At 42.4% G+C, this 20,626-nt stretch overlaps 1 protein-coding gene across 1 annotated transcript; it reads right to left on the bottom strand.

The window, feature by feature from the left end:
* Nucleotides 1-2,972: 2,972 nt before the first annotated feature.
* Nucleotides 2,973-20,073, bottom strand: LOC117518166 (NLR family CARD domain-containing protein 3-like). The gene is made up of 7 exons (XM_034179228.1): nt 19,827-20,073; nt 11,568-13,377; nt 9,778-9,920; nt 7,610-7,640; nt 7,128-7,298; nt 3,844-3,890; nt 2,973-3,520 (listed from the first exon to the last, which is right to left on the bottom strand). The coding sequence occupies exons 1-7, from the start codon at nt 20,071-20,073 to the stop codon at nt 2,979-2,981; spliced, it is 2,991 nt and encodes a 996-aa protein (XP_034035119.1). The 3' UTR covers nt 2,973-2,978.
* Nucleotides 20,074-20,626: the final 553 nt, after the last annotated feature.

Raw genomic sequence — 20,626 nt, 5'->3', positions numbered from 1 at the left:
TCTTACTTTGCTTATGATTCCTATGACTTAGTTTTTTTTTTTTTTTTTTTTTTACAAACATGTTCAATCTGTTTTTTCCAACACAATTTGTCATCCATCCATACACCCAAAAAACATGTAGAAGAGACCCTTGATATTTCTTCATTTTCTATGTAAATTTTAATTTGATCATGATTACATTTTTTATTGCCAGCAAATAACATAAAATTAGACTTTTTTATATTTAATGATAATTTATTGACTTTGAACCACATTGAATAATTCAAGAGATCATTTAAACTTTTAACCAAACCATCTGTATCTTTGCTGGAAATAAAAAGGATAGTATCATTAGCAAACAACAATGGAAATGTTGCAGTAGAAACAGATGCAAAATCATTGATATATATTATGAATAAAACCAGTCCCAGAATCAAACCTTGAGGAACTCCATAGTCTATAGAATTAATTTCAGATTCCAAATTCAGAAGAACATACTTTACTCTCTCTAATAAATAATTACTAAGCCATTTATGGACAGTTGCTTTAAATCCATATTTATGTAACTTATAAAGTAAAATTTCATGATTTACTGTATCAAACGCTTTCGAAAGGTCTAAAAACACACCAATTCCAAATTCACTGTTGTCTAAAGCTGCATGAATTCTATCCATCAGTTCAATCAGGGCCATATATGTTGAATGATTTTTCTGAAATCCATATTGATAGTTATAAAAACTGAATTCTTAGCAATGATTTAATCTGTTAGAAACAAGTTTCTCCAGAATCTTTGAAAAACATGGGCAAAACTGAAATAGGCCGATAATTTGAAAAAGATGCTGGGTCACCTTTTTTTAAACAATGGTATGATTTTAGCAATCTTTAGCAATCAGAAGGTACAATGCCCGTTTGCAAGGACAATGAAAAAGATATGTGTAAGTGGTTCAGAAATTTCATGTATGACGTATTTTACAATTGATGTACTTATTCCATCATGGCCGGCTGTAGATGGACGTAGTCCAGCGATGATCTTACAAACCTCATTGGAATTTGTAGGTTCAAATTCACTCACAGAAGGGAATGAACCAGATTTATATTTGTGGAATCAATTTTCTTTGCAAGAGAAGCACCAACAATTGAAAAGAAATTATTAAACTTGCAAGCATGTCAAGGGATCAGAGAAACATCTAGATCCATCTGAGAACACTGACATATTTTGATGAACATGTTTCTTTTAAGTAGTTCATTGATTATTTCCAGGTCCCTTTAATATTGTTTATGTTGGGAAAGTGTAGAGACACGGACCCACAACAGGGGGCACAAATGAACGTCAATAGATGAGCCAAAAAGTAACAATTTAATGTGTGAATGTGCACAACGAACATACAGACATCACAGAATATCATAACAGTCAATACACAGAGGTGACGTGTGGGCAGGCTCGAGGATAGAAGACGTCTGTCCTGAGAAGAGCCGGAACCACACGATTTCCGCCGCCCCAGAACCTGGTGAATACTGGAGCCGCCAAGTCCCGAATTCCCAGGTGATCACCGTCCCGACTGTCGGATCTGGTACTGCTGGCGAAGAACAAAGACAGTCAAGTGTGGGTGTGTGTACACCCAGTAACAACAACGGTGGGAATGCCACCTCCACCTCTCACTCAATATGTTGCAGCGATCTCAGCTGAAAAGGAGCGCCGTCTTGCACAGCTTCCTCACAAACGACCGGTTCTCCTGCAAATTCTCACAATAACAGAGTTACAAATCTCACAAAAAGGCTGAGAGTATTACCTCCTATGAAGTATGATATCTCGGCAACGAGGTGGAGATGACGTCTGGTCTTTATGGAGTGAGATGATGTTGAGTAGATAGGTGACAGCTGTCAAGAGGTAATGAGCGACAGCTGTCACCCCCGGCTGTGTCCATGGCGGCAGCGCCCTCTCGTGCCTGAAGCCCGCACTTCAGGCAGGGCGCCCTCTGGTGGTGGACCAGCAGTACCTCCTCTTCTGGCGGCCCACACAACAGTTTATTGATTTATGGAAATTATCACTGAAGTATTTCCTCTTTGCAGCCCTAAGAAGAGTACTGTATTTCTTTTTATAGACTTTGTAAGTATATAAATTTAAAGGTGAAGGAGATGATGAATATTTTTATACAGCTTGTTTTTTCTGAATAGGGATTTTTGTAGTCCCCTAGAAAACCATGGGTTTTGCTTTTTGGATGTATCACCAGATAATTTAATGATTGGAAATGATTTTTCATAAACTTCATTGAACATTTGCATAAACACCTGATACGCTAAAGTGGCATCTGTTTCCATATATATATATATATATATATATATATATATATATATATTATATATATATATATATATATATATATATATATATATATATATATTTCAAAGGAAATATTTTCCATTAGTCTCTTGAATTTCATTTTATTAGTAATATTAAAATTTCTATAGTAGGTAGTTGATTTCTTATTCGGGATATAACAGTTTTCCAATTTCACAATTTGAAATATTGGGAAATTATCTGAAATATCCGTAAACAATATTCCAGATGTCCGTACATAATTTAAATTATTAAATAAGATATTAATCTATTAATGTAGCAGAATGTTTTGTAACTCTTGTCGGTTTGGTAATTGAAGGAAACAAGTAATTTGCATGAAGATTATTTAAAAAAATCATTAGTCGCACAATGAGTTTCCTTATTGAACAAATTTATATTGAAGTCACCAAGAATTTGACAGATCTTATCCTCTCTGTTAATTAGTTCCAGAATATTTGAAAAACAATGGTTGAAGTTCACAACATCTGTATTTGGTGGCCTAATAAATACAGCCAATAATAAGATTTTTTGTTCTACTATCAGACAATATTTCAATGAAAATTGATTCTAAATCAGATTCACTTAAGTTCATAAGATCAAATAGGACATTAAAATCCAGATTTTATGTACAAATTGAGACACCTCCTCCAGACTCTCCATCCTACAGCTGACACAGAGACAGTGAATTTCCAAAATCAAACCCAAACCAAAACCCAAACCCAGCATACAGAGGTTCGGTGAATGTGGAGTAGAAGGTGTGGATGTGGACCAGAGCATGAGAGAAGACTTCATAAAAGGACAGAGTGCCAGCAGCATGATCCAAATACACTGAGACTCTGTGAGAGGACAAACAGCCACAACGAAACTCTGTTCGCTTGTTGGCGTGACAGACAGAGTAACCATGATCAAAGCAGTCCAGCCTCCAGGACCGATCATTTAATCCAAGCCAGCAGTCTTTGCTTTCTCCTTTTCTTCTGATCCCTCTGTAAGTCACAGCTACTGAAACATTTCCTCTCCATTCCACCTCCCAGTAACAACGGCCACTCAGACCAGGTGAACATAGGACCTGAGGGCAAAGATCAAATCGCTCTGGATGGCTGGGATAGGACTGATCCTTTTTCACACGCTCCCCCTTTGCGTTGTTGTCGGAAAGTTTGAGGTTTTTGTTCGCTGTGTTTGGATCCAGAGTGAGTTCATAGAAATCTGATGGACAAGACCAATACAGCTGGAGTTATCAATCGATCAGTTTATTGATTAATTAAATACAGCTGCAATTATCAATCAATCAGTTTATTGATTAATGCAGTACAGCTGGCATTATTGATTAGTTCATTGATTAATACAGTCCAGGTGTAGTTATCAGTTAGTCAGTTTATCAATGAACACTTTGATCTCTGATATCACATGTCAGTGGTCATCTTCATTGTCAGTTGAATCTAAAAGAGTGAGTGATGTCACAATTTATGGTTTCTATGGGAACAGATGTACATGTGTGTTTTAGTGACAGAAAGTAAAAACCCACTCACACTTCGTCAGACCTGGTCTCAACCATCGGGCTCCCCGCGGATCCACACTGAAAGGAGAAGTGGTTGGAACAATATGTCATCTTCCGTCATGTAGCCACAGACATGACACTGATCGCATCAACATCATTTAAAGCACTCGTGTACACGTGGATGACTGTTGTACAATCACTATTTTTATCTGACTTCATCACAACTAAATCAGATCTGATGCTGAACTGCTTAAGTTGTGGTTTCACTTGTAAATCAGTCTAACTAAGGGCCCTATCTGGATGATCTACTGCACAGAGTCCAAAGTGAATATCACAAGTGCATTTGGAGCGTATCCATCTCCGTTGCTAATTGTGCATAATCTGTGCATAAAGCAAAGCACAAAGCAAACTAGGATTTTACTAACTACTACACGGATGTGTTTTGATGTGTGCCCTTAAGAGCGGTATCTGCTTCAGACGAGTGCATTACTGGTTAGTAGTGACTGAAGTGAGAGGTTTCTGGCAGATGTTTCGTGCCAGAACTGTTTTACCAGTTTTGTGCTTTGTTACTGAAAGTCCTCCTCCTCTGTCTCAAATAGAGATAGACCCCCCCCCCAAACCCCAATGTGGCCAGCCCCTCCTTAGTGTTCCCGGTTTGCAACAGAAAAGCAACGTAAAAATAACCAGATTCATTGGGGATTAGTATTTTTGATTAGTTTTTATTTTTATTTCATTTTAAATTTTTCTTATCAATTCATTCTACTTACAGTGTCCATGTGTATCCTGTGTATACAAGCAGAGTGTACGTGCACGTGGAGCCACCTACAGTATGTAAGGTGTCTCTGAATATTGAACTGTACAAATACAGTGAGGAAAGTAAGTATTTGAACACCCTGCGATTTTGCAAGTTCTCCCACTTAGAATCATGGAGGGGTCTGAAATTTCCTCTTAGGTGTATGTCCACTGTGAGAGACATAATCTTAAAAAAAGAAAAAAACTGAAAATCACAATGTATGATTTTTAATTGTTTATTTGTATGTTACTGCTGCAAATAAGTATTTGAACACCTGCCAATCAGCAGAAATTCTGGCCCTCACAGACCTGTTAGTCCACCTCTAAAAAGTCCACCTCCACTCCACATATAAGTATTATTCCAAATTAGAAGCACCTATTTGAGGTTGTTAGCTGCATAAAGACACCTGTCCACCCCACACAATCAGTAAGACTCCAACTACTAACATGGCTAAGACCAAAGAGCTGTCCAAAGACACCAGAGACTAAATTGTAGACCTCCACAAGGCTAGAAAGGGCTACAGGGCAACTGCCAAGCAGCTTGGTGAAAAAAGATCAACTGTTGGAGCAATTATTAGAAAATGAAAGAAGCTAAACATGACTGTCAATCTACCTCAGACTGAGGCTCCATGCAAGATTCCACCTCGTGGCCTATCAATGACCCTAAGAAAAGCAGCCCAGAACTGCACGGGAGGAGCTGGTCAATGACCTGAAGAAAGCTGGCACCACTGTTTCCAAGGTTACTGTGGGTAATACACTAAGACATCATGGGTTAAAATCACGCATGGCACGGAAGGTTCCCCTGCTTAATCATCACAGACAGTCCAGGCCCGTCTTAAGTTTGCCCATGACCATTGAATGATCCAGAGGAGTCATGGGAGAAAGTTATGTGGTCAGATGAGACCAAAATAGAACTTTTTGGTCTTAATTCCACTCGCCGTGTTTGGAGGAAGAAGAATGCTGAGTACCATCCCAAAAACACCGTCCCTACTGTGAAGCATGGGGGTGGAAGCATCATGCTTTGGGGGTGTTTTTCTGCACATGGGACAGGACGACTGCACTGTATTAAGGAGAGGGTGACCGGGGCCATGTATTGCGAGATTTTGGGGAAACAACCTCCTTCCCTCAGTTAGAGCATTGAAGATGGGTCGTGGATGGGTCTTCCAACATGACAATGACCCGAAGCACACAGCCAGGATAACCAAGGAGTGGCTCCGTAAGAAGCATATCAAGGTTCTGGAGTGGCCTCTCCAGTCTCCAGACCTAAACCCAATAGAAAATCTTTGGAGGGAGCTTAAACTCTGTGTTTCTCAGCGACAGCCCAGTAACCAGGCTGATCTAAAGAAGATCTGTATGGAGGAGTGGACCAAAATCCCTGCTGCAGTGTGTGATAACCTGGTGAAAAACTACAGGAAACGTTTGACCTCTGTAATTGCAAACAAAGGCTACTGTACCAAATATTAACATTGATTTTCACAGGTGTTCAAATACTTATTTGCACCAGTACCATAAAAATAAATTATTAAAAAACCATATATTGTGATTTCTGGATTTTTTTTTTTTTTTTTTTTTTTAGATTATGTCTCTCACAGTGGACATGCACCTAAGAGGAAAATTTCAGACCCCTCCATGATTTCTAAGTGGGAGAACTTGCAAAATCGCAGGGTGTTCAAATACTTATTTTCCTCACTGTATTTGTAGCAATGCAACTTTCGAGCATGTTTTTAGAAGTCTATGGTGCATTCACTTTCTGTTGCCTCATGATACCAACAAGTACTGCTTTTTTTCTGGCAAATAAATTGCACCTGTCAAAAATATCTCTTGAAGAGGTGAATGGTAAATGGACTGCATTTATAAAGCACTTTTCCATCTGCATCAGACGCTCAAAGCACTTTACAATAATGCCTATATTCACCCCGATGTGAGGGTGCTGCTATACAAGGTGCTCACTACACACTGGGAGCAACTAAAGGATTAATCACTAAGGGCCTTTAATGATTTTCCAGTCAGGCTGGGATTTGATCCAAGGATCCACTGGTCTCAAGCCCAACGCTTAACCACTAGACCATCACCTCCCCAAAATGTCACTGCGAAGTTTAAGCTGCACATTGTATATTGAACTCCCTTGTTAACACAGTGTTTCCCTGGGGGCAGTTTTAGCCATGTGCACACCCCAGCATGTGCTGTTACTTAACAGACTGTTGGAAACACTACAATAAAAACGTGAGTCCACTTGCCTTTTTTAAACAGCTCTTTAATTTGCCATTTTTTAATCCATTGTTATAGTGTACTTTTTAAAATTAGAGTTACTTTTGTTTTGTGAATTGATTCATGAGAAAACCTGATGTAAATAGTTATTGCTATTATTTTGCATGAATGTATGATTTTTTGGGGGGGCTATAAGTCACACCAAAGTATAAATCTCAAGACCTCCCAAACTAATAAAAAAAAAAAAAATGCCCTAAATGCTTCCATGTGGAGCTCTTCTAGCAGACTGTATCTCTGCCTGCAGCCTCTCCATACCTGAGAGAAGCCAGAGTCCAGTGTGGATCCTCCAGTCCAGCAGAGAGCAGCCTCACCGAGTCTCCTGGATGGTTGTAGCTCAGGTCCAGCTCTCTCAGGTGGGAGGGGTTGGAGGTCAGAGCTGAGGCCAGAGAAGCACAGCCTTCATGTGTGATCAGACAGCCTGACAGCCTGCAGACACACAAACCAGCAGACACAATGTGAGGACAATGTCGGGACGTCCCCACTTTGCAGCAGCACGGACACACTGATGTCTGCTGCAGGAGGGGCTGGTTCACAGTGACAGTAACAAGCTCAGTGAATGATGAAACCGTCTGGATCCCATGTTGGTTTGCAACAGGTTTAATACCAGATGCTCATACATATCCTCATACTAATCCAGAGTCACATGGCCATCGGATCACAGGGACCTTCTGTTTGGAAGCCATTTAACGAACATCACACAACAAGACGGGAAGCAAAGCTGCACACTGAGTCCTGACCTGAGTTTTTGCAGGTGACAGCGTGGACTCTGCAGTCCAGCAGACAGAAGCTTCACTCCTGAATCCTGCAGCTCATTGTCACTCAGGTCCAGTTCCCTCAGACCTGGAGGAGTGAGACCTCAGGACTGACTGCAGAACTTCACAGCTCCTCCATGACAGATACAGTCAGATACCTGCAGACATGATGAGGAACAATAAAATATCTGCGTCACCGTGTTCAACCTCAGACAGACAAACACATTAAAGTGTTTTTATTCAGTGAAACCAAATTATGAACCGGATTTGGATGTGTGTGCTTGGGACTCTGACGAGGGCGGTCGCATCTCCTCCACTCATCCCTTATCTCTCTGCTTTTAACCTTCAAGTCCCTACTTCACCAGACTTGTGAATTCCTCAAAACTATTAGATTCTGGATCTATTGGACTACTATTGGATTAACCATGGAATTGATCAGCTGGTCTCTGAATGCTATTGACACCATTTTTTTCTACAAGAAGGTCAGAACCGGGGATCCTGCCTGCCCAGATGGAATGTATCCTGTGGGCTATGTCCTCGACTCCTGGAGTTCCTGGCGTGTGGCATGCTTGGCGCCTTTCTCTGTGGAGGACGTCAAGGACCTATTCATTTTTGGTCTTATGGTAGCAGGGCTGGTACTTTTTGGCTTATGTGCTGCCCTGGTCTACCGGAAAATTGGCAAGACGGCAACATCAAGAACCACGGGCCCTCGCTTGTCCATCATGATTAACGAGGTCGGCAAGGCAGTGCATTCTCAGATTGCGTTGACTCTTGAACTCAGACGCAAATTGGATGACACCTTGGAGCTGATGCGTGCCTTGCAGTTGAAGCTGAAGGTTTCAGAGGCCGGTGAATATTCTTAATTCAAAATTGGGATTTGGCTGAGTGAGTGGAACTGTAAAAAGTGTTTTTCACTGCTCGGCTGCAACACTACAGGCATCAAGGTCAATTGCTCACTGTTTTCCTCCAGAGGAATTTATCCAGGCTCTGGTGAGATTATTTGGCTCCATTCTTATCTCAACCCACAAGGACAATAAACTGACAGACTTACACATGGACCGAAGCATGCTCCAGCCTCTCCTCTTATCACTCTTCCTGCCCCTCCCTCCCTGCGGCAGGCCTCGTCCTCTCAAGCTGGCCTGGTGGCGCAACTTGACAGTTGCAGCGGCTACAAACACTCACATCGCCTCAATTGGGAAACGGACTGTTTCAAGTTTAGTGCACATAAAGTCAAATGTGTATGTGTTGTCCTAATTCTGATGTGTGCCATTATTACGGTAAACAAGTAATAATTGTAGATCAATTGCTGTTTGTATGTGGAATGTGAGTGCGGAGATCTTGTAATGACAATGATAATAAAAGCTATCTATCTATCTATCTATCTGTTTTATTGTGAAAACATATTATAGAGAAACTGCATCTTCTACCATCACTTCTGTCATATTTAGAGAAATTCTCACGGGATTGTTTTGAAATATGACTTATTTAGGAGCACACTGATAAAATTGCACTTCAAATTGTCAGTGTTTGCGTTCAGCATTTTTATGGCACATTTAGAATGAAAGGTGCACCACACAACATAGAAATATACAAATAAATATACAAATAGTGTTTTGACTTCTGCGTGACTTCATTATAAAGTCATTACCAATAAAATCACAAATATTTAATGATCAATATATTCTCTGCATTCTCTGCGGTGGGGTCCTCTGTCGTGTAGTGGTTCTCTGCGGTGGGGTCCTCGTCGTGTAGTGGTCTCTGCGGTGGGGTCCTCTGTCGTGTAGTGGTTCTCTGCGGTGGGGGTCCTCTGTCGTGTAGTGGTTCTCTGCGGTGGGGTCCTCCGTCATATTCTCTGTGGTGGGGTCCTCCGTAATGTTATGGTTCTCTGTGGTGGGGTCCTGGGCCGTTACACTCATTGCCACACAATGTGCAGGCTGAGCCCAGGTTCACAAAGGCCCTCAGCTTGGTTGGAACTGAACCCAAGACCTTCTTACTGTGAGACAAGTGCTAACTGCTGCCCTGTCATACCTTGAATATGGCCACGACTCACATCCTACATATCTGAACACTGAAAATTGTTTCTAAGTAAAAGTATCCTTTCCGACAAACTCTGAGTCCTGACCTGAGAGATTCCAGTTGACAGCATGGACTCTCCAGTCCCACAGACAGAAGCTTCAGTCCTGAATCCTGCAGCTCATTGTTGCCCAGGTCCAGTTTTCTCAGACTGGAGGGCTGAGAACTGAGAACTGATGACAGAACTTCACAGCTCCTCCCTGACAGATTACAGTCTGATAACCTGCAGACATGATGAGAAACAATCACAAGATTTGTCACTGCGGCAGCCATATTGTGAGGGGAAAGAAAACGCAGTTCAGAGAAACTATGTCTTCTAACATCAATACGTTTAACCGAGGGAGTTTCTGATGCAAATGACTGTGAACGTGCACAAGCACATGCTTTAGAATATGTAGGATTTATCACCAGCTGATATGCCTGAGGGAGTTTTTCTTTATCACCGTTGTCTACGTGCTTACTCAGGGGCGTTAGTGACGTTAGACCTTGACCTTGTGAAGCGCCTTGGGGGGACTTACATTGTATTTTGGCGCTTTATAAAATAAATTGAATACTTACTGAGATGAGTACGAATGGTGGTAACGAGCAGGTAATAGGAGCTGTTTGGGAAATATGTGACTTCACTTCAGATTTTGTTTGGAAATGATCGTTCGTATGGGGGGGAGGGGTGTAGGTGCTGATAAGCGTTGCTTCTGCCTATGTCTTTTGGACACTATGTACATTGTTTTCTTTTTTCTTTTAACTACTTTGTCCACGAGTTTTGTTTGTTTTTGTACAAGGTATTTTTGTTAGCTTATATGTGCCTAATAAATTCAATCAATTCAAACAACACTTACGCAATTTTGTTTGTTTTTCTAAGCGCAGTAGTTTGATGAATGAGGCCTGGGAGAAAGAAAGGACCTGCGATCTTTGCTGGAACTGAACATAAGACCTTTCAACTAGAGCCCAAAAGATGGCCAATGGTATCATCGGATATGACCATATTTCCATATTTCATGACCATATCTACATTGGTGCTATTTTTTGTGATATGAAAACTTATATTTTACCAATTAGACAAGTCAGAAAAACACATTAATGTTGGAAATGGTGTCATTACATAGTTTGTCCAGCAGAGGGAGGTTTGCAATGCTGCCAAGCGTGGCTGGGACCCCCATCACCCTTCAGTCACATTAACTACGAGAAATAGAGGCAAAGTGACCAGCTGATATTCATTTTCAATCAGGGTGTTTTTTTTTTTTTTTACAGTGACAAGAGACAAATGGTCACTATGCCACCAGCTCGACGTGGCCAAAATGGGTGAGAAGTCTAATTTATGCAAATGCTAAGTGATGTTTATGTTTAAACTGTAAAACATCAAGCCTCATTAACTTTAGTTTGTATATATGTTGAGATATATTAGTATCATAAATTTTTATTTACTCCCCAATATCGGTATCAGTATTGGCCCTCAAAAAAATCTGTATCGGTCAGGCTCTGCTTCTAACCAGCCAAGAATAAAATCCTATTGTTCTATTTCAGACTTGAGTGTTGTACAACATGAAACTGGTAAAAAGGTTTGAAAGATAAAGAAACATTTTGAACCATTTTAGGTCAAAGTTAGACCCTGACCTGAGCATTTCCAGTTGACAGTGTGGACTCTTCAGTCCCTTGGACAGACTCATCACTCCTGAGTCCTGCAGCTCGTTGTTACTCAGGTCGAGGTCTCTCAGGCTGGAGGACTGAGAGCTGAGAACCGACTGCAGAACATCACAGCTTCTCTGACAGATTACAGCCAGACAACCTGCAGAAACGATTCAAACAATTTCAGTTCTGTTGAAATAACAATGACAATGTCATTGTTGAAACATCAGAGTGTCTCAGTCCTTACGAAGCTTTCTGAGAAGCTTTGATCACTGGCAGCAGCCTCAGGAGCACCTCGTGTGAAGCAGAGTATTTCTTCAGGTCAAACACCTCCAGATTGCTTTCAGATGACAGTAAGATGAAGACCAGAGCCGACCAATGAGCAGGAGACAGATTCTTTCTGCCCAGACTTCCTGATCTTAGGTACTTTTGGATCTGATCCACGAGAGAACGATCCTTGAGTTCATTCAGACAGTAGAACAGATTGACGCTTCGCTCTCCTGAGAGAGTCTCATCGAGCTTCTTCTTGATGAACTCCACTGTTTCATGATTGGTTGATGAGGTTCTGTCTGTCTGTGACATCAGGCCTCGTAGGGGAGTCTGATTGGTCTTCAGGGACAGACCCAGAAGGAAGCGCAGGAACAAGTCCAGATGTCCATTTGGACTCTGTAAGGCCTCGTCCACAGCACTCTGATGGAGACGCTGTAATTTAGGTTTAACTATTTTAATCTTTTTGGATTTTTTTTGTTTTTCTGACAGCAGATTGACTCCAGACTGGATGAAGGTCAGATGGACATAAAGAGCAGCCAGAAACTCCTGAACACTCAGATGGACGAAGCAGAAGACCCTGTCCTGGTAGAGTCCTCTCTCCTCTTTAAAGATCTGTGTGAAGACTCCTGAGTACACTGAGGCTGCTCTGATATTGATGCCACACTCTGTCAGGTCCTCTTCATAGAAGATCAGGTTCCCTTTCTGCAGCTGCTCAAAAGCCAGTTTTCCCAGAGACACAATCATCTCTCTGTTCTCTGGATTCCACAGTGGATCTGCCTCAGCTCCTCCATCATACTTGACCTTCTTCACTTTGGACTGAACCACCAGGAAGTAGATGTACATCTCAGTCAGGGTCTCTGGCAGCTCTGGTGTGTCTCTGGTGTCCAACACGTCCTCCAGAACTGTAGCAGTGATCCAGCAGAAGACTGGGATGTGACACATGATGTGGAGGCTTCGTGATGTCTTCATGTAGGAGATGATTCTTCTGGACTGTTCCTCCTCTCTGAATCTCTTCCTGAAGTAGTCCTCCTTCTGAGGGTCAGTGAAGCCTCTGACCTCTGTCACCATGTCCACACACTCAGGAGGGATCTGATTGGCTGCTGCAGGTCGTGTGGTGATCCAGAGGCGAGCAGAGGGAAACAGGTTCTTCCTGATGAGGTTTGTCAGCAGAACATCCACTGAGCTCGACTCTGTGACATCAGTCAGGATGTCATTGCTGTGGAAGTCCAGAGGGAGGCGACATTCATCCAGACCGTCCAAGATGATCAAGACCTGTAAGTGTTGGAAGCTGCAGATTCCTGCTTCTTTGGTTTCAGGAAAGAAGTGATGAACAAGTTCCACCAAGCTGAACAACTTCTCTATCAGCACATTCAGCTCTCTGAAAGTGAATGGAAATATGAAGTGGAAGTCCTGGTTGGTTCGTCCTTCAGCCCAGTCCAGAGTCCACTTCTGTGTTAAGACTGTTTTTCCGATGCCGGCCACGCCCTTTGTCAGCACCGCTCTGATTGGTGGCTGTGTGTCAACTGAGCCTTTAAAGATGTCTTCACATGTGATGGTTCTTTGTGGTGTGTCTGTTTTCCTGGATGCTGCTTCGATCTGTCTGATCATGTCCTCGTTGACCTCTGAAGCCCCGCCCTCTGTGATGTAGAGCTCTGTGTAGATCTCCTTCAGAAGAGTCGCCTTTCCAGCCTTAGAGATCCCCTCAAACACACGCTCAAACGTCTGCTTTACATTCAACTTGAGTTTATCCTGACAAACCTCAGCGAACCTCAGAGTTCCTGCAAGAACTAACAGCACAGATGTGTTATTGAATAATTATGTCATTTCCTGTTTACAGAACAAGTGAAGTTGCCCATAAAGGCAGGAGTACAGCTGTCAGTTTTTCAGATTTTTGGCCTTGTTAAGTTAAGCAAAGCATTGAACCAAAAAGCAGAAATGCACAAAAAAATAAAAATAATAAATAAAAAATAGTGGGAGATAGAAATTTATTAAACCTGAAACCTGCTGTGATGTGGAGCTTTGGTGTGAAAGGGACACAAAGCGCATTGTGGCAAACATTCAACACATAATGAACATTGTGGACATAATTCACCATACCAGGTTGTAACCTGTGGTTAGTGTATGTTTTCTGTTATGCATGTGATAACATGCTGAGAGGTTTGTGGAGCACATCAAAGTGTCTCTGCTGCTTTGAAGTTTCTTTGTTGGGACCGCTGTGTTGTTGACTGGGAGGGTTGAACTGTTTCTTGTTCATGTTGTGCATGTGACAACAAGGTGTGAGGCACATGTCAAAGCGTCTCATCTTTGATGTTTCCCATCAGAACCCCTGTGTTGTTAAGGGGCAGTGCCGAGTTGTGCTTTACAGTGAACCAAAGGAGAAAAAATAAATGACATACCGTTGCATTGTCGATATGAGAAACTGCCACATCTCCATCGCAATTTTCACACTGGTGACCACGACATCTGCCTTTTGAACATTTTTGAAGGACAATCCAATGTGATCATGACACCGAACACTGCGTCTTTGAAGGGAGTAGTCGTCTTCGGCTTGGCTCGCTCAAACAGAAAATGGACTCCATTTATATAGCACTTTTCCATCAACATCAGACGCTCAAAGTGCTTTACAAATAATACCTCACATTCACCCTGATGTGAGGGTGCTGCCATACCAGGTACTCACTACACACCGGGATTAAGGACCCTGCCCAAGGGCCCTTAGTGATTTTCCAGTCAGGCTGGGATTTGAACCAAGGATCCCTTGGTCTCAAGCCCAACGCTTTAACCACTAGACCATCACTTCACCCAACAGAGGCGCAGTTTGCACTTTGGGAGATCACCGCGGATGACACAAAGTACTAGTATGTCGTATCGGCCCGCAGCAGTTCCACAGCGACAAGACTGGTTAGTCTCCTGAAAATCCCCCTGCAGTAAATAAATGCGCAGCTCTCAAGGCTCACCTTTTTAAAAGACATTTGAACTGTCTGATGCTGAGAGGGCCAGCAGGCTTTATTCTCTGCACAGCGTAGGGGGCAGCAAACCCTCTGAGCTTATGGACAAAATGTTGCAACTCCTGGGGGAGGACAGGCCTGATTTCTTCTTCAGCCACCTATTCTTGCGGCCACTCTGCCCTCAGGTGCATGCAGCTTTAGCCAACACCACCATCACTGACTGCCGCACACTGGCAGAGGAAGCAGACAAGTTTTATTGGGTCGCATGATTCGGCACTCCATCTGATCTTCTGACAGGGGCTCACAGTTTACATCCGCACTCTGGAATGCAACTGCAGACACCCTGGGTGTGACGCTCCACTGGACCACTGCATATCACCTACAGGCTAATGGACTGTGTGAGCACTTTTATTGCTCTATGAAGGCTTCTCTGTGGGCCAGCTTAACAGACAGTGGTTGGGTGGACAGACTCCCGTGGGTCATGTTGGGCCTATGAACTGCCCTTAAAGAGGACCTCCAGTCCTTATCAGCACAGTTTTGGTCCCAGGACATTTCATTCCTGACACCACCACCCTCTGGTTGGCTTCCCACCAATGGAGTGAACTTCAGCACAAGGTTATGCTTTTCGCACATGTGCCTACTTCACAGCACGGCCTTCCGTCTTCCTACACTCCCTCACGCCTGCAGTCATGATGCTCACAGGGGACCACTGCAGCCTTCCTATGATGGCCCATTTTGCGTATTGAAGACAGGGGACAAAAACTCTGTAAAGCCGAGCATATTTCATTTCAGTGGACCGCTTCAGTCCAGCTTACCTGGATCTGGACATACCCATAGGGCTTGCCCCGTCCTCCTCCATGGGGGTGACCTACTACTCGGCCCAGGCCCCATGGGGAGGCCTACGCTTCCCTTACGCCACAGTGCATCCAGTGCAGAGGAAGTGTCCAATTGAAGTGCAGGAGTGGTGTCCAAGTGGTTAATGCACTTGGTTTCGGTGTGGAAGGTTCTCTGTCCAAATCCCACCCCTTCCATATTTCTCCATGTAATGTGGAGTTGCTGGGACTGTGATGGCCATTCCAGAACATTGTACTTGTTTCTCTGCATGAATGCCTTAGTAGATTTTGAGGCGTGTTTAGGGTCATCGTCTTGTTGAAAGATCTAGCCCAGGAGCAACTTCAACTTTTTCACTGATTCATGAACATTGTTCTCAAGAATCTGCTGATATTGACTGGAATCCTGGTGACCCTCAACTTTAACAAGATTCCCAGTACCTGCACTGGCCACACAGCCCCACAGCATGATGATGGAACCACCTCCAAATTTTACTGTAAGTAGCAAGTGTTTTTCTTGGAATGCTATGTTCTTTTTCAGCCATGCACACCGCACCTTGTTATGTCCAAATAACTCAATTTTAGTTAGTTTAGTTAGTAATCAGTCCACAGCACCTTATTCCAAAATGAAGCTGGCTTGTCCAAATGTGCTTTAACATACCTCAAGCCACTCTGTTTGTGGCAAGTACACAGAAAAGGCTTCCTCTGCATTACAGCATCATACAGCATCTCTTTGTGCAAAGTGCTCTGTATATTTGAACAATGCACAGAGACACTATCTGCAGCAAGATCATGTTGTAGGTCTTTGGAGCAGGTCTGTGCGTTGACTGACTGTTCTCACCATCCTTCGCTTCAGCTTATCTGAGATTTTTCTTGGCCTGCCACTTCGGGCCTTAACTAATACTGTGCCTGCAGTCTTCCATTTCCTCACCAGAGTTCTCAGCAGGATATTTTCTCAGCGTAATGGGATGGAAAAATCACGTTAAGAAGTCAGAGGTTCAGGACTGCTTAGGCTTTGACCCCGCTGAAGCTTTTGCTTTATGGGTTTATAAAGGGCCTTCTTTGGTGTTTTGTTTAAACTTCAAAATGTAGAGGAATCAGAAATTAATCTTGAAGTTAAAAAAAACATTTGTAAGGATTTTCTATAGTAAACTGCGGTGTATAAATTAGCTCCTGTGCAGTGACACACATTTCTACACTCTTCCATGTTTTGGTTAGATGCATCTTTCTTTTGGCTTTAAAGTAAGGCTGTAACAAAGATTTTAAAAAACATAAACATTGGCTTTACTTAAAATTTGGCCCTCAAAATACAGGCAACAGTGTTTCAGAGGGATATAAATGTTAAATGTTACTTTGGTCCCGGCCTCCCCTATAATACTCGTGCCTGGAGTGCTGTTGCACTGCTGTGCTCAGACTGGAGCACTGAGACTCACTGGGATAAGTTCTCCCTGACAGAACAGAAGATGTCACATTTTGGGGAAAAGCTGCTTTTTTCAGATGAGGTTGTAATTTGTCTGTTTTACAACATTTGGAAAGAAGTGTCATTTGATTTAAAATGGCAATTCACTGTGAAGTTATTGATTGCAGAACGATCCGTCGTTCCACCTCGGCAGAGAGCTGCAGCAAATCCTGCAACACACAGCATCATCATCATTATTATTATTGTTATTGTCACGAGGGACACTAACTTTAGTTTAGGAACCAGAGAAGTGGGAGATATTAAGGTTCCAGACCACGGCAGAGAACCACGTCGTTAGCTGCACCACAAAAAAGGCACGTTAATGACGAATGAATAAAAACTGTCCGTGTGAAGAGGTGGATGATTCTCACAGAAAAAGAGTCCCGTTTAGAGACTTTAATCAGCAGAAAAGGCAGCAGTGGCTTTGGTACAGGTTGATAAATAAATTGTGGATGCACTGCTTCTACATCAGAACCAGCGGCTCCACAATCAACAGAGAAATGATTATTTCCCATTACACAACCTCAGAAACAATGTCATGGCCCAACTGCAGTGTAATTTTTTTTATTATAACAGCCTAAAGGACTGTTATAATGCTGATGAACCCTGCTCACGATGTTCCTCACAGTGGAAATTCCATCCATCCATCCATCCATTTTCTTCCGCTTTATCCAGAGTCGGGTTGCGGGGGCAGCAGCTCAAGCAAAGCCGCCCAGACCTCCCGATCCACACAGTGGAAACTGACAGCTGAAATCTCTGAGATAGCTTTTGTATCCTTCCCCTAAACCATGACGTTGAACACTTTGTTTTCAGGTCATTTGAGAGTTGTTTAGAGGCTCCCATGTTGCCACTCATTAGAAGAGATGCAAAGAGGGGAAACATTTGCAAATAGCCACCTTAAATACCCTTTGTCATCATTGGATTCACCTGTGTAAGGAGGTCAAGGGTGAATGATCTTACCAAATCAATTTTATGTTCCAATAATTAGTGCTAAATGTATACAAATCAAAATGACAAGGGTGTCCAAATTTATGCACCTGGCCAATTTTGTTTAAATAATTATTGCACACTTTCTGTAAATCCTATAAACTTCATTTCATTTCTAAAATATCAGTGTGTTTGTCTGCTATATGTATATTTAACTGAAATTTCTGATCCAGACAACCAATGATTTATAAAGGAAAATCATGAAAATTATCAGGGGTTTCCAAACGTTTACATAGTATAATGTGATAAATAAGATTTACTTTATTATGATCACAGCCAATAAATTTGGCTACAATCTGTTGGGCTGAGAGGAGGGTGTTAGCCAAGTTCAACTCCATAATGGACAACTCCCCCCACCCTTTGCACTGGACAGCTCGTTCAGTGACAGACTGAGGCACCCTCAGTGCAAGAAGGAACGATAACACAGGTCATTCCTCCCTCCTGCTGTCAGACTGTACAATAACACTAAAATAACCACATGCAATAATATGTCCACAAATCACGTGCAATAACAACTTGTTTACAAATCCCAGCACTAATGTCACCTTATCACATCTAAATTCCACTAAGATGCTCCTGTCTTTTTCAATTCCAATCATGTTTATTATGTATGCACATATATATACACATATATATATATATATATATATATATATATATATATACACATATATATATATATATATATACATATATACATACATACATACATACATACATACATACATATATACATACATACATACATACATATATATATACATACATATATATATATATTCTATTTCTACCTCACGTTCTCATTTTATTGTACTGTTACAAGTATTATTATTATTGCTTATCCTTGCACACGCTGTTTGACGCACATTTTCCTCTACTTGCACCCATCTTGTGTGTTTTTTTTAAGAGCTGACGTAACATGTGAATTTCTCCACTGAGATCGACAAAGTCTTATCTTTTTTATATATATATATTATATATATTATTATATATATATATGAGGTCTATTAGAAAAGAAACCGACCTTTTTATTTTTTTCAAAAACTATATGGATTTGAATCACATGTGATTGCGTCAGACAAGCTTGAACCCTCGGGCGCATGCGTGAGTTTTTTCACGCCTGTCGGTTGCGTCATTCACCTGTGGGCAGGCTTTGAGTGAGCACTGGTCCACCCCTCCCGTTGGAATTCCTTTGTCTGACTTCTTCCTGAGAGACTGGCGCTTTGCTTGATCAAAATTTTTTCAGAAACTGTAAGGCACATCCAAGTGGACACCATTCGAGAAATTCAGACGGTTTTCGGTGAAAATTTTAACGGCTGATGAGAGATTATGGAGTGTTACTGTCGCTTTAAGGACAGCCCATGCCGCTGGACGGCGCGCCGCGCCCCGAGCCGCCGTCGTCAGCCTGTTTCGAGCTGAAAACTTCCAAATTTAAGCCTCTGTTGACCCAGGACGTCGTGAGAGAGCAGAGAAGTTTCAGAAGAGGTCGGGATCAGCAGTTTAGCAGACATTCCACTGTTTAAAGGAGATTTTGTAATGAAAGATATGCGGACGGATTCCACGCGTCGCCACCCAGCCGCTCATGGCGCGGCGCCACAAGCAAACACCTCCGTGTTGATGACCATTTCGTAAGATTCAGGCGGTTTTCGATGGCTTTCAGTCGAGTGAGTATCCGAGAAATTGTTTAACAGCTGGGCATGTTCAAACTTGTCCTGTAATGCTTCCAACAGAGGTGTTTTGCTGTGGCGCCGCGCGATGAGCGGCTGCCTTCTGACGCGCGAATCCGTCTGCACGTCTTTCATTACAAAATCTCCTTTAACAGTGGAATGTCCGGATATTCCAGTGGAATGATGCAACCGACAGGCGTGAAAAAACTCACGCATGCGCACGAGGGTTCAAGCTTGTCTGACGCAATCACACGTGATTCAAATCCATATGGTTTTTGAAAAAAATAAGGTTGGATACTTTTCTAATAGACCTCGTATAGGCCATGAACCATGAGTTCCTCTTACTGTTCTGCAGCACATCAGCCAGATGGTCCTGCTTCATTCTCCTCAGGAAGCGCACTGCAAGTGTCACAACAGCTTCTCTGCTGCTCCTCCTCTGTTCCTCATCCTCACCTGGGACCTCCTCATCCTCACCCGGGACCTCCTCATCCTCACGCTGTCTGTCCACGCAGTCTGCCTCATTTGTACAGAGAACCTCCTGGAGCTCCTTCAGCTCCTCTTTAACATAAGTAACAATGTTCTCCTCCAGCATCTAAAATACAAAATAAAAGAGAGGAGAAACATCATCATAGTGTTTGTTGGTGTCAAAGTGCAGCATGGAGATATTATGGAAGTCACCAGACCATGAAGATGAGGCCCAGCTGGGTTTGAGGTTGCTGAGCAGACGGAACATGGAGGACCTCTGAGCTCTGCTGCTCCTCTCTGCGGACCAATCAGGAAGACGTTACTCACATCACATGACATCGAAACAATCTGCATCAATGTGCATTAAACTCCAGAGATTGTTTTCTGCAGGTGCTGTGGAGGAGCTCGGTATTTTTATGGGGGTGCTACGGGCTCATGTGTGGCGACGGCTCTCTGCTACACCTCTGTCACATTCACGTGCGTGCATGCGTGCACATAACCACATTCTGATCTGTGACACATATCCCATTGGGATTTCCAGAAATTAACATCGTTTTCAGTAGAGTGTCTCCTGTAGAAAAAAATGAACTCTTGGCTTTTCCTTGCAAAAACAAAAGTTGCTTTGCGCTTTGTGTTATTTCTTAAACCTCTAACATTTAAAGAAAACAAAGAAATCACCA

This window comes from Thalassophryne amazonica, chromosome 1 (genome assembly GCF_902500255.1).
Source record: "Thalassophryne amazonica chromosome 1, fThaAma1.1, whole genome shotgun sequence".
NCBI lineage: Eukaryota > Metazoa > Chordata > Actinopteri > Batrachoidiformes > Batrachoididae > Thalassophryne > Thalassophryne amazonica.
This window is presented reverse-complemented; position numbering and strand designations above follow the sequence as displayed.